This window comes from Plasmodium gaboni, chromosome 10 (assembly GCF_001602025.1).
Source record: "Plasmodium gaboni strain SY75 chromosome 10, whole genome shotgun sequence".
In the NCBI taxonomy this organism is placed as follows: domain Eukaryota; phylum Apicomplexa; class Aconoidasida; order Haemosporida; family Plasmodiidae; genus Plasmodium; species Plasmodium gaboni.
This window is the reverse complement of record NC_031490.1, coordinates 2,792-17,397: the sequence shown is the minus strand read 5'-3', so window position 1 is coordinate 17,397 and position 14,606 is coordinate 2,792. Positions and strand designations below refer to the sequence as shown.

The 14,606-nt window shown below is 16.1% G+C and overlaps 5 protein-coding genes across 5 annotated transcripts; all 5 read left to right on the top strand.

Annotated features, from left to right (window-relative positions):
- Positions 1-446: 446 nt before the first annotated feature.
- Positions 447-770, top strand: PGSY75_1001500 (early transcribed membrane protein 10.1; the record flags this gene model as incomplete). The annotated part of the gene is made up of 1 exon (XM_018785780.1): positions 447-770. One exon carries the CDS (start codon positions 447-449, stop codon positions 768-770), a length of 324 nt encoding a protein of 107 aa, XP_018641397.1.
- Positions 771-4,717: 3,947 nt separating this feature from the next.
- PGSY75_1001400 (putative alpha/beta hydrolase) lies at positions 4,718-7,741 on the top strand (the record flags this gene model as incomplete). The annotated part of the gene is made up of 2 exons (XM_018785779.1): positions 4,718-4,804; positions 4,943-7,741. 2 exons carry the CDS (start codon positions 4,718-4,720, stop codon positions 7,739-7,741), a joined length of 2,886 nt encoding a protein of 961 aa, XP_018641396.1.
- Positions 7,742-8,454: 713 nt separating this feature from the next.
- PGSY75_1001300 (exported protein (PHISTa)) lies at positions 8,455-9,422 on the top strand (the record flags this gene model as incomplete). Its single annotated transcript, XM_018785778.1, has 2 exons — positions 8,455-8,652; positions 8,787-9,422. 2 exons carry the CDS (start codon positions 8,455-8,457, stop codon positions 9,420-9,422), a joined length of 834 nt encoding a protein of 277 aa, XP_018641395.1.
- A 2,466-nt stretch (positions 9,423-11,888) lies between these two features.
- PGSY75_1001200 lies at positions 11,889-12,161 on the top strand (the record flags this gene model as incomplete). Its single annotated transcript, XM_018785777.1, has 1 exon — positions 11,889-12,161. One exon carries the CDS (start codon positions 11,889-11,891, stop codon positions 12,159-12,161), a length of 273 nt encoding a protein of 90 aa, XP_018641394.1.
- A 1,466-nt stretch (positions 12,162-13,627) lies between these two features.
- On the top strand, positions 13,628-13,900 carry PGSY75_1001100 (the record flags this gene model as incomplete). The annotated part of the gene is made up of 1 exon (XM_018785776.1): positions 13,628-13,900. The coding sequence occupies one exon, from the start codon at positions 13,628-13,630 to the stop codon at positions 13,898-13,900; it is 273 nt and encodes a 90-aa protein (XP_018641393.1).
- Positions 13,901-14,606: the final 706 nt, after the last annotated feature.

Sequence of the window (14,606 nt, the reverse complement as noted above, 5' to 3'; positions counted from 1 at the left end):
TAAAAAAAAAATATATTTATTTTCTTTAAAAGAAAAAAATATGCTTATTTAAAAATAATAAAATATTTATTTTGTATATATAAAAATCTTAAATTTTTTAAAGATATATAATAATTTTTTTTTAATTTTAAAAAAATTATCAATTTTTTAATAAAATTTTATTAAAAAACATTTTCTACAAAAAAAGTTATAAAATTTTAAAATTTATTATTTTTTTAAAAATATTTTTAAAAATTTTAAAAAGAATTATTTTATTTTTATTTTATAAATAAAAATTTAATATTTAAAAAAAAAACGAAAAAAAAGCTTTTTTAAATTTTTTTTAGGATATTATATTTTATTTTATTATTATTTTAATTTTTTTTTTTTTTTTTTAATTAATTCCAAATTTATTATAAAAATTATTTTTATATAATTTTATTTAACTTTTAAATATTTTATTCAGGATGAAAATTTCAAAGATTTTATTTTTCTTCGTTGCTATTATAGCAGTTAAATTATTTATTCCAGGATATGTTTTAGCAGGTAGTAGTGGATCAGGTGGCGTAAAAAAATTAACAGATGCTCAAAAGAAGAAGAAGAACATTGTAATATTATCTTCCGTAGCTTCTGTTCTCGCTGCCCTAATAGGTGCTGGTGTAGGTTTTGGTATATATTATAAGAATCATAAATCCGATAACAAAGAAGAAGGAAATGATAAAAAAGGAAGCGGTGATTCCAAAAACAAACAAGAAAGCACACCACTTTTAACTGCTAAACCTTCAGTATAATTTTAAAGAATAAGTTCATAAGAAATACAAAAATCACATAACAAATAATTAAAATTGGATTGTTTTTATTTGAAAGGATTTATAATATAATTTACCTAATAACTGAATTTAGCAGAACAAAAAAAAAAAAAAAAAAAATGCAAAAGGAATTTTGGGAATGAGTTCTTTTTTTTTTTAATCTTTTGGAAAGCAATAAAAAAGAATATATATATATATATATATATATATTTAATACATCTTTATAAAAGAACGATTTATATATATTTTTGCATAATAAAATGAATTGGTTCTTATTTTTATATGATTTTTTTTTTTTTTTTTTTTTTTTTTTTTCTTAATAATTATAATAATTTTTTTTTTTAATTTTTATGTGTTTAGATGTATGCATATATAATAATTATTTTATATAGAAATATAAAAAAAAAAAAAAAAAAAGTAAAAAATTATATAAGAAAATTGTACGAATGAAAATATAATAAAAATGAACTTTTTAAAGAAGAGAACGCACTTTTTAAAAAATATATATTTGGTATATTTGGTTGTATCTTTTACTATATTTTTTTCTTCTTCTATTTTAAATAATATATAAATATTGTTATAGAAAAAAAAAAAAAAAAAAAAAAGAAAAAAAGAAAGAGTAATATTTCTTCTATATTTTGTTTTATTTATGATGTTAATTATAGATGAGATAAATAACAAATTTATGTTTTATTTAAAAAAAATATAATATCTGATATTATAAAAATTATATATATATATTATAATGTAAAATTATAAAAATGTTGATAATTTATCTTAATATTTTTATAATTCTTATATTATTATCATAAAATAAGATGCAACTTATATAATTTAAAATATATTTGTTCAATTAATATATTTTATATATTTCTAATATATATATATATATATATATATATATAACAGCAAAAAAGACAAAACAATATAAATACTTAAGAAATATAATTTCTCGTTTCCTTTTTTTAAAAAAAATTAAGAAATTAAAGGAGAAAAGGAAAATAAGATATATTTAAAAAAAAATAAATTATTATTGTTTATTATTATTTTAAAGTAGATAATGACCTGGAATATGTATAATTCATTTGATATACATATTATATAATTGGAATATTCATTTTATTTATATATAAACCCCAAAAAAAAAAAAAAAAAAAAAAAAAAAAAAGGATATGTGCAATATTGAGGAGTTAATACATTTATTCATCAATATGATTTATACTATATATATATTTATATAGATAAATATGGATCATTTTTTAAGAAAAGCGATGTATAATTTTTTCAAGTTCATATGAAAATTATTATATGATATAAATGTTTTATATATAAATGAATGATATAAGTGTGTACATATATATATATATATATATATATATATATAATATATATTATAATTTCATATCCATAAATTTTCATTTATCTTATATTATAAAATTACCATTATATATTACTACAAATTTAATATCCTTTGATATAATATTAATTTTGTTATTTCTAATAAATAAAATGTTATTTTTGTAACTTTATAAAATTTTTAGTATATTATTTTTATATATCCAGACTTTTTTACATTATTATTTAAAGTGAAATAATAAAAAAAAAAATAAAAGCGAGCTCATACAATTTCAAGGTTTTTTATCAATATATAAAAAGCTTAAGAAAATTTTACAATTATGCTTTTAACATAGACAAATAAATAAATAAGTAAATGCCTATAATATATATATATATATATTTTTCCATTTAAAATGGTGATTTTACTATAAGATTATATATCTAATTAAATATATATTGTGTGTATTAAGAGGCAAAAATGAAGAATACTATTAATTGAATATGGATTCATTTTTCGTATTATATATATTAAAGAATTATAATATATATATAAAAGTTTATATGGAATGTATATAATTAATAATTTTCAAAAAATACTCAAAATAAAGAAAAATACAAAATTTCCCATCATTTTAATATAAAAATTATATTATTCACATATATCTTATATTATATATATTTTAATTAATATATATATTCAGTATATTTTATATAAATAAATATTACTTATATTAAAAAAATATATTCTTTTTTTTTTTTTTTTTTTTTTACTTATATAAATAATTTTTATAATTAAAAATAAACATTAATATATATTATACATAAAATATATTATTCACATTAATATTATTTTAAAAAATATAATATTTTAAATTCAATTCATTTTTATTATTTATATATTTATTTATTTTACATTTTTTTTTTTTTTTTTTTTTTTTTGGAACTACAAAAAATTATAAGAGATAAATAAAAGTAGGAAAAAAAAAAAAAAATTTATCTAGTAAAGAGAACAAATGTTTTTAAAAGAATAAAAAGCAAAGGAGTCTATATACAATATATATGTTGTATTTAAAATATAATAACTTCATTTAGTTAATATTTTATGGACTTTAAAAAAGAAAAAATTTATATATATATATATATATATATATATAATACCTCAATAATATATATTATAAATGTAATATATATACACTATTTTATATATATATATTAAAATGTTTATATATAAAGTTTATTTTTATATTTTAAGAAAAGTATTTTCTTATTTTATTTTATATATATAGAAATGAAGTATTTTTAAATTTTTATAGTTTTAATAATTGTTATATATGCATTTTATTTATTTTAATTATATATAATTATATATTTTGAGAAATTATTATATTTTTAAAATTATTTTTTTATGTATTTTTCTGGGTTTATATATATCTTCAACCAAGAATAATTTAAGAATATATTAATTATAATTTATACCTATATATCTTCAACCAAGAATAATTTAAGAATATATTAATAATAATTTATACCTTATTGTCAAAAGAAAAAAATAAAATGAAAGGATGAATAAATATATTAATATATTAATATTTTCCGTTTTATATTGATTTAATAGTATAAAAAATATATATTTTAGAATTAAATATTATATGTTTTTATTGTAATAAAAGGATATATATTCATTTTTTTTTTTTTTTTTTCGGATGTATTATAATTATATTTTTTAAAGATAAATAACAATATTTTATATATAATTAAGTTTTCATTAATTTTAAAAAGAATATTTATATAGAAGATAAACATACATATATATATACATATAATATCTGTATATAGAGAGAAAGAAATATATATTCCATGGTATTCCCCTTTTTTTGATGTCAAAAAGGGAACATTATATATAAAATACATATATATGATATCCATTTTTTTTTTTTTTTTTTTGGTTTATTATTTTTTGAAATAATTAAAGCGAAATAATTTAACGTTTATACCTTTATTTATTAAATATATATATGTGTGTCTTGATTTATATTATCATTTATATATTGGATTATGAATATTCCTTGATTCTATAAATCTTTGTTATTCTGCTTCCATTCTATTATATTATAATTTAAATACAGAAAAAAATATATACTATGTATATATATATATATATATATATATATATATATATATATATGTAGTATTCTTATATTAATATTATCAATTATAAAATAGAAATCATATTATAATTATATTCTTTGTGTGTATTTATGCATCCTAAATTATTATTTTTTTTTTTTTTTAATACAAAAAAAATATTATATAAATAATGAAAAAAAAACAAATATGTAGATAAGCAATGATAAACTTACATGGATGAACACATTAAAATATTTGTTTATTAAAAAAAAAAAAAATATATATATATATATATATATATGTATATTTTATAATATTTCATTATTTAATGAAAAATTTTTAAAAGATAATAATAATAATAATAAAAAAAAAAAAAAAAAAAAAAAAAAAAAGAAAAGTTATATCTATGGAAAAGAGGTACGTTATTTATATTTTTAAATTTGAATATAATAATAGAATAGAATATGTCAGTTCAACAAAGGACAACAAGATACATGTGTAGGATCTTTTTCTTTTTATTCTTTTTTTCAGTGTCATATAAAACATTATTGGTAAGTTTATGATAATTTGTTAAATATGTAATTATATATATATATATGTGTGTGCACATTATATAATTAAGATTTTACTAAAATATTATATATATTCATATTTATTTAAATGTTTTTTTTTTTTTTTTTTTTTTTTAGAATATATATTTATACAATGAAATTTTCCTAACAAATGGACAATGTGTTAATATATATTCAAGATGTCTAGGAGAATTATTAAAGGATCCCGAAGAAAGGGATGAGCCCATTTTGAAAGTGAGTGAAAATGATAATATTGAAAGTAAGCAAAATTTATATGATGAGTATTATTATAAAAAGAAAATATTAATCGATAATATATGTAAGGAGTACTATAAATTAATGATTAAAGCCAAAGAAAATGAATCTAATAAGAATAAAAATTTTAATGATATTAAGGAATTTCCTAAAAGCGATGAACAGAAGGATAATTTATCAAGTAATGAAAGTTTAGAAGTTCAAGGAGAAAATTGCAATACAATAACTAAATCACCATTAGAAATAGAAAAAAATAAATCTGTTGTTGAGTTATTATATGACGACAGGAATCCGGAAATAAACTTTTTTACAAACAAAGATAATTTAAAAATAGCTAGGTATACTTGGAAGATAGAAAATCCGAAAGCTTACATTTTTGCTCTACATGGTTTAACTACACATTTAAGAAATGAATATTTAATTTGTTCTGGTATGCCTGAATGGGTTGAAAGAAATAGAAAGGAAGGTGAAAGTGTTAATGAGACTGATTATAGTATAGGTAAAATTTTGGATTATTTTAAGGAATATAGTAATGATAATAATATGTTCAAAATTTTATATGATAAGATAGAATTTATGATTAAGGAGAAATTATTATCAACTGATGAAAATGAATTAACAAATATTAATAAAGGAAATGATGTAAGTTCAATATATAATAATGTATTTAAAAATTTATATGATAAGTTTGAAGTTATTATTAAGGAGAACTTATTGACCAAAGACGAAAATGAGATAACAAATATTAATAAAGGAAAGGATATAAGTGATATATATAATAATATGTTCAAAAGTTTATATGATAAAGTTGAAGTTATTTTTAAGGAGAACCTATTGACCAAAGACGAAAATGAGATAACAAATATTAAAAAAGAAAAGGATATAAGTGATATATATAACAATATATTCAAAACTGTATATGATAAAATGGAATGTATTATAAAGGAAAAAATATGGAATAAAGATGGAAAGGAGACATTAAATGAAAAAAACGTGGTTGATCCAAATATTATTCATAATAATAATGAGGAAGAAAATGCTCATAATGTAAATGCGAATGGGGAAACAAGTGAAGGTTTAAGTAATAATAATGTTGAAAATAAGGATTATAAAAGAAGTAATGATAATGATGTTACTAGTAATAGTGATATTAATAAAAACATTGTTCAGAAAGAAAATAATGTGTCTATGTTATATGATTTATATGATGTATTAAAGGATAATTTTGATATTGACATTGAATCATACGCATTATATAATAGATCTAATATTAATGAAAACAGTGAATTGTTTGAAAGTTTATCCTTATATCTATCTTCTTTAGAAGGTATATATTACTATAGAAATATTAGAAGTTTATTAATTAAACAATTGTTTGACGATATAGGACAGTATGCTAATAATTTAAAAATGTTTGTTAATGATGATAATGTTTTACTAATGGATGAAACTGATGTTAATGATTATGTAGATAATAAATATTACTTTTGTTCTACTTGTGGTATTTGTGATTCTTGCAATTGTGGTAAGCGAGTCTTATCATATAAAAATAGTTGGATTGAAAAATTTAATAATAATGGCTTTACATTTATTGGAATAGATAACCAGTCTCATGGTTTATCAGATGGAGCTCGAAACCAACGATGTTTTGTTGAAAATTTTGAGAATTTTGTTTTAGATACTGTTCAAGCGTTAGAAATATTTATAAATGAATACAAAGAGAAAAATGAATTAAAGCCTATAATAATTTTGGGAACATCAATGGGTGGATGTATAGCTTTAAGAACTATTGAAGCTATATATAAAGGTAATAAGGAATGGAAAGATAATATTAAAGGTTTAGTTCTTATTTCACCTATGATAAGTATTGAGAATCATAAGCGTAAATTAATTAATAGAATATTATATAGGTTATGTAGATATGTTAAAAAATATATACCACTTTATGAAATGGATCTTTTATATGAGAAACACAAATATCCCTGGATTAAAGGTGACACAGATATTGATCCTAATCATTATTCTGACGGTGTGAAACTTGGAGCAGCTACAGAATGTGTATTAGCAGCTGATAAATGTTTAATTCCTGAAATATTAAAATATATAGAAGAGAGTGATATGGACATTTTTGTTCTTCAGTCAAAATATGATAATACTGTTGATCCTACAGGTCCTGTTGATTTCGTTAAAAAAATGGTAGAATTGTACAACAAAAACGATGATGAAAATTCTAATGCTAAAGGGGATGATAATGAAAATGAAACTGAAGGATTAAATACTCCTACTGCATCGGACGAGACTAATAATGATAAAGAGAAAAGAGATATATCACTAAGAGATGAAAACATATCTAAGGCTGATGACATTCAAAATGATATAACTGGAGCATGTCAAAATATAGAGAATTATGTACTTTTATCCGGAAATGATTTGACAGAACAACAAAAATTATGGTATTCATGTGATCATGGATATTATAAAAACTTTTTAACGAAAAGATTGGGTAAAACCAATGATTTAAATACCAAAAATGGTGAAGATTCTTTTAAACGTTTAAGTGCTCATATATTGAATTATGGTTCCCACAGATTAGCTTGCGAACCCGATACAGAACGAACTGTTAAAATTTTAATTGATTGGCTAAATAATATATTTGTATAATATATGTATGTATATAAGTATGTATATATGTATTTGTTTTTCTTTCTTTTTTGTTTTTTTGATGTTACACATATGTATATATTTCTAATATTATAAATTAAAAGATCCATATTTTTTTATAATAGAAATAATTATTTTTTTAAAAAATTTTCTCAAACTACAGTAATATGTTATAGATATTTTTTATTTATTTTTTAAATACACGTGTTATTTGAATAAAAAGTTAATAATGATTTAGTGAATTGTTTCCTAAAATCAAAAATAAAGAAAAAATCATTTTAATATTATTAAATTAATTTTTTTTTTTTATTTCGTAAATTTAATGTATATAAAAATAAAAATATACTTATCTTTAAAAGAATTTGTATTGTCATATATTTTTATTTTATATAATATATATATATATATATATATATATATATATATATATAATTATGGAAGTATGAAAAAAAAAATATATATATAAGTAGGACTTGTTATAGTATTATATATATATATTTATTATTTATGAATTAAAAAAAAAAAAAAAAAAAAAACAAGAAAACTCTATACTTGTTTTTTCTAATGTTTAAGATAATATTTTTTTAGATTGTTCTATATATATTTGCGAATTATTTATATATTTTATTACTATTTTAAATTTATTTATATATATATATATATATATATATATAAAGATATACATTTCCTACTTATGATAAATATTTCTAAGGATGAATAGAGTAAATAGTTTCTTGCTTAATTTATCTAATGGAATATTCGATAATAAAAATGATGTAAATAATAAGGATAAAGATGTATATTCATTTAATTTAAATAAAATGAACAATAAATCTAATAAAAGTTATAGTTCTTTTCATTTTATGTGTGTAGTTTTATGTATAATTTCATTATTCTGTATAACGTTATCGGTAGGAAGACAAAATAATGTGTTTAATATATTTTCATTATACATTTAATAAAAATAAATAAATAAATATATATATATATATATATATATATATATTTGTAATACATTTAATAAAATTTTTTTATTTTATTTTAGAATCTATATGAAAATAATACATCCTTATCAAAAGAACATGATAAATTATTTATACGTACATTGTCTGAGGCTGAAAAGGAAAATTATACATCAATAGAAAATATCTATAAAGAAACCATATTAGTTGATGAATCAAATAATTCAAATATTAAAAATAAGGTCGATATTAAAACTATAGATATCAATGATTTGTCAAGACAGTTAACTAAAGAAGAATTATATGATGTGCTAAATACATTAGAAGAAATTCCACCAAAACGTGTTCTTATTAATTTGTGGTATCAATCTCTAAATATTGCTAAAGATATGAAAGATTTATTGAAGGAATTAAAAGGTTATGTTGATGAATATTTAAATAAGAATAACACTTATGATTGTGATAATTTTATTAATGATAATAACTCTATATGGATAGATTGTCTTAATGATATTGTAGAGACCTTATCATCTGAAGAGATGGAATATATAGAAAAATTTCATAATTTACTTAATAAAGATGTAACAGTTAATGATATAGTAAATTTTATTTATGAATGTATAAACTATTTTGATGAATTAAAGAAAAAATTATTTGATAAATATAAAGAAGATTTTGAGGAAAAAATAATGAATTCACAAAAATTTGTTGAGGTGTAAATTAATTAAAAAAAAAAAAAGAAAAAAATTATAAATAAATTAATTTTTTTTTATGATATATAAAATTTAGACATAAAAGAATAATTTATTATTGTTTTATTATTTATATATTTAATATTAATATGATGTGCTATTAATCTTTTTTCTTTTATTTTTCTTTTCTTTTTATTTTTTTTTAAGAACATATAATTTATAAATTATAGCAATAAGATAATTATACAGGAAATCATTTTTATTTGCAAAAGTGAATAATAATTTCTATTACTTTTTAATATAAATTAAAAAATTAAGGTAATAAGAAAAAAGAGAAAGGATTAATAATAAAGGATAATTATTATAATTTTATTTTATTAAGGAAAAGAAGAAAAATATTTAATTTGTTGATATAACTACATTTATAAAAAAAGTATAAATTAATATATATATATATATATATTATTTAATAAAAATATTACAAATATATTTTATATAATTCAAGAAATAATATCAATTATATCATTAAATTGATCATTTTAATATACCAAAAGAAAAAAAAAAAAAAATGTTATATTTTCATTATTACATATATCATTATTTATGATCATACAAAATAAATGTAATTATATACCTTTTTATATAACAATGTTTTATACGAATATAAATTTATATATATTTTTTATAAGCCTAAATATATAGGTGGGGAATATATTTATATTACTACTATAAAAATACTTTTAGTATTATTTTCAATAATATATATTTTATGCCATATATATTTTATGCCATACATTAGAAAAATTAAATATAAATAAATAAATATATATATATATATATATATATATATATATGTATTTAACATATTTCTTTTGAATGTAAAAGATTTGAAAGTGTCTAAAATTGTTATTATTGTATGATTTCTTTCTTGTTATAAAAGAACATTTTTTTAATGTGTTATGTTCTTAGATGAGGAACATATACTTTATAATACCATATTTGTTTAATGATATTTTATGGTACCAATTAATTTTTAATATTAATATGAATTGTATATATATATATATATATATAAGAAAATTATAATAATCATAAGCAATTTAATAATATTGTATATATATTATATATATTATTAGCAATAAATATACATTATTAGATATACTTTTTTTTTTTTTTTTTCATAAATTTATTTTTACTGTTTATTATATATAATTATTTGCATCTGATTAAATATTATTTAAGATGCGTATTCTAGTATTTTATAAATTAAGAAAGTATATTTTAAAATAAGAGTAAAAAAAATTTATAATGACATATTAATCATTGAGTTGTATATTGAATATATGAAATATATATATATATATATATAATGTAATAAACTACTTAAATATAAATATTGGTTTTAAATACTTATTCAAACTCAGAATTATATGATTAAAAAATATTATGTGTTAATAAATTCTTTATTATTTTAAGAAGCTTATAGTAATTAATATATGTATAATATATATATATATAATATATATGTGTGAATGTTTTATATATTACAAAAGAATAAATTACACATATATATTTTTGAGCTAATATAACAAATTTATATAAATACTATTATATATATATAATATTTTATTATTTTTTGTTATTATGATATAATGCAATATGAACACTACTACATAATATATAAATTTAAATAACAAAATATTATTACTACAATGAAATTTTAGATTTTTTTTTAAGAATAAGTAAAATATGCTATAAGAAATATTATATATATATATATATATATATATATTAAAATCTCATATAATAATGTTCTTTTTTATCATTAATAGAAATAATTTAAAGCATATAATATTATTAAATTCTTATTTATAATTATATTGTGTTAATATATATATATATATATATATATATATATATATATATATATATTTGGAGGAAGGTTTTAATTATATTAATCATTTTTACTTAATATATATATCTATATACACATATATAATAAAATCTTAATAGTATAAGGTAGATGTAACAAAATATATAATGTTGATTTATTTTTATTTTATATAGTAAAAATTCAATTTTATAATTAATATATATATTTTTTAAATATTTACAAGGACGATAATATCTAATTATATAAGCTCATAACAAAATTTAGTTTTAAAAAATAAAATGTAATCCTTCAAATTAATTTTATTTTTGAATATATATATATTTTTTTTTTTTTTTTTTTTTTTTAATTTATATAAAATATATAAGAATATTTATAAAAATAAACATATTATATATATATATTTATATTATTATAATTATAATTGTAAATAAAACACTTATAAATTTAAACAGTAACATATAAATGTATATGTGTATATCATTTACACTTCATTTTTTTTTATAATTATAAATACATAAAATATTGTATTATATTATATATATAATATATTTTTCATATTTTTAAACTTTTCATTTCAAAATAACCTTATTTAGTAAAAAATGGAAGAGTTGTTTGATGCTTCTGTTACTTATATTAACTCATTACCTAACGATAGCCAATTATCAGTTGAGACTAAGCTAGATTTATACAAATATTATAAACAAAGTACTGTAGGTAATTGTAATATAAAAGAACCAAGTCATTTTAAATTTGCTGATAAAAAAAAATATGATGCTTGGAAATCAGTTGAAAATTTAAATAGAGAAGATGCTAAGAAAAGATACGTTGAAATCGTTTCAGAAATTTTTCCTAATTGGCAAAATAAAGAATAATTTATAAATTCTTATGATTTTATAATTTATTTATTTACTTTTATATTAATATATTTATTTAAATATGAAATTATATTATGTATATTTACCAAAAAAAAAAAAAAAAAAAAAAAAAATTAACGATTGTATATATTATGTAAGTATTTTTAATATTTTTATAATAAATGTAATATTTATTTAAAAAATTTATTATATTTTAATGTATGACGTGAATAATTGTATGAATATATATATATATAAACAAAATTATATATTTATTTTTTTTTGGAAAAATAATTTTTATAAAACCATAAATATATATATATATATATAATATATTATGTATGTTCATAATAATTATTTCACTATAAATAGATGATATTGTATATTTTTATTTTTATTTTTTCTTTTTTAAAGTACATAAAATAGTAGTAATTATAGTTTTATAGACTTTTTTTTTTATGAAAATACAATATTATGAAATAGAAATATAGTAAAATATATTTAATAATATAGAAACTTATTATTATAGGACAATATATATAAAAAACACTACAAACCATTGTATTGGTGAATATTAAAATATTTAAAGTACTTATTTTTTATAGTGATATATAATTACCATGTCTCAATTTATAGTTATAATGATTATATAAATATATATTTACCTTTTTACTTTAATATTATATAAAAATAATATGCATATCTGAAATTATGCATGCAGGATTTTTATAATGATTTTATGTCAATACTGCATTTATTATTTTGATAAATATCCTTTTTTTTTTTAATGTTATATATATATAAATATTTATATGTATTAATTAAATGATAATAATATGAAAAGATCTTTTTTTTGTAGTTCAGTAAAAAAAAAAAAAAAAAAAAAAAACAATAGAAAATAATAAAAATATTTTGTTTTTAATTTATATTATTCCCTTTTTGTTAAAAATTTCAATTATTTTTATGTAATATATATAATTTTTAAATGGTTTCAAAAATAATTTTGGTTATAAATAGAAATTAAATATAGTAGTGTTTTTTAAGTTATAAAATTATTTTTATATATATTTAAGAAATATTAAAAAAAGAACATACTTTTTATATATAATAAATAGATAAAAACATTTTTTTAAACTTTTATAACATATATAAATATTTTTAAAAATATATTATTCTTTTATTATTTATTTTATTGATTTTTATTTTTTTAAGAAAGACTTGTATATATAAAAAAAATTACATAAGGTAATATATTTTATTTTGATCTTTATATAAACTGTGCTCTTATATTATAAAGTCTTTTCTGATAAATAAATAAATATATATATATATATATATATATATATATGTTTTTTTTTATAATATATGATTATATTTTATTTCTTGTCATTAAAAAAAAGTTTATATTTATTAATTTTTTTATTTATAATTTTTATTTGTAGAACTTTAATTTCATTAAAAAAGACCAAGGAATAAATCTTAAAATGGCTGAGCTCTTTGAGGAAAGTGTTTCTTTTATTAATAGTGTACCTAAAAATGTAAATTTGCCTAACGAAATTAAATTAAATTTGTATAAATATTATAAGCAGGGTACAATTGGTAATTGTAATATAAAGGAACCAAGCAGATATAATGTATATGATAGAAGAAAATATAATGCTTGGAAATCTGTAGAAAATTTAAATAGAGAAGATGCAAAAAGAAGATATGTTCAACTTGTTAGCGAGTTATTTCCTTATTGGCAAGATGGGGAATAATTTAATAATTTGTATACGTATATATATTATATAGTATTCTATTTTATTTCATTAGCTTTTTTTTTTTTTTTTTGATCGCATTTATTTGTTAATAATAAATTATATATTTGTAGTTTGAAAATGTTATCTTATATATTGGATATTTTTTTTTCTTTTTTTATTTATGAGATAGTACATTTTATTTTGTTTTCCTGTATATAAATATTTTAATATTCTATATGAATCAAAAGAAATGTATAAATGTATATATATATATATATATAATAGACAAATCCATTACAAACCTTGTTGTAAGAGAGTTATAATTGTTTCATTGAAATGTAACTGATTTCTTTTTTTTTTTTTTTATATTATTATTTTTCTACTAGACCATATATATACTTATATATAATAATTATAAAAATATAAAAAAAGTAATTTTTATATAAATATAAAATTTAAAGATTTAATCTAAAATATATTTCGAAAAATTAATTAGTAAATAATATATATATATATATATATTATGAGATATAATTTTTAAAATTATTATGTGGAAATAAAGAAAAAGAAAGGAAACAAAATTAAGTTTTGTATATATTAGTTTTATAATAGTTTATATCTAACAAAAATAAAGTTTTTATATGTATAATAAAAATTATAATATATTTATTAATGTATAAAATATTTCTTTAAAAAAAAAAATCTATATATATATATATATATA